Raw genomic sequence first — 272 nt, forward strand, 5'->3', positions numbered from 1 at the left:
GGGGGGCCCCCACAGGGGCCCCCACGGGGGCCCCCACAGGGGCCTTTACAGGGGCCCCCAGAGGGGCCCCCAGAGGGGCCCCCACAGGGGCCGTTACAGGGGCCCCCAGAGGGGCCCCTGTAGGCTGAGGTTCGCGTGGGGTGGTTGGGTTGGGTGGCCCTTGTTTGTCTTGTTCTCTCCCTGCTTGCTGCTGCTGCTTCTGCTTCTGCTGCTGCTGCTGCTGCTGCTGCTGCAGCGCAAAGCCCTCTGGCTGGGCACCTGGTGAGAGACGG

The 272-nt window shown here is 70.2% G+C and overlaps 1 protein-coding gene across 1 annotated transcript in view; it reads right to left on the reverse strand.

Annotated features, from left to right (window-relative positions):
* The window catches only part of EMH_0025980 (uncharacterized protein), a gene marked incomplete at both ends in the record, with an annotated part of 5,432 nt that overhangs the window by 467 nt on the left and 4,693 nt on the right, over positions 1-272 (reverse strand). The window contains one exon of the mRNA XM_013502552.1: positions 38-258. Within this exon, the coding sequence (XP_013358006.1) occupies positions 38-258 (221 nt within the window). The remainder of the gene's footprint in view (positions 1-37; positions 259-272) is intronic.

This window comes from Eimeria mitis, genomic scaffold (assembly GCF_000499745.2).
Source record: "Eimeria mitis Houghton genomic scaffold, Emh_scaff951, whole genome shotgun sequence".
NCBI classification, from domain to species: Eukaryota; Apicomplexa; class Conoidasida; order Eucoccidiorida; family Eimeriidae; genus Eimeria; species Eimeria mitis.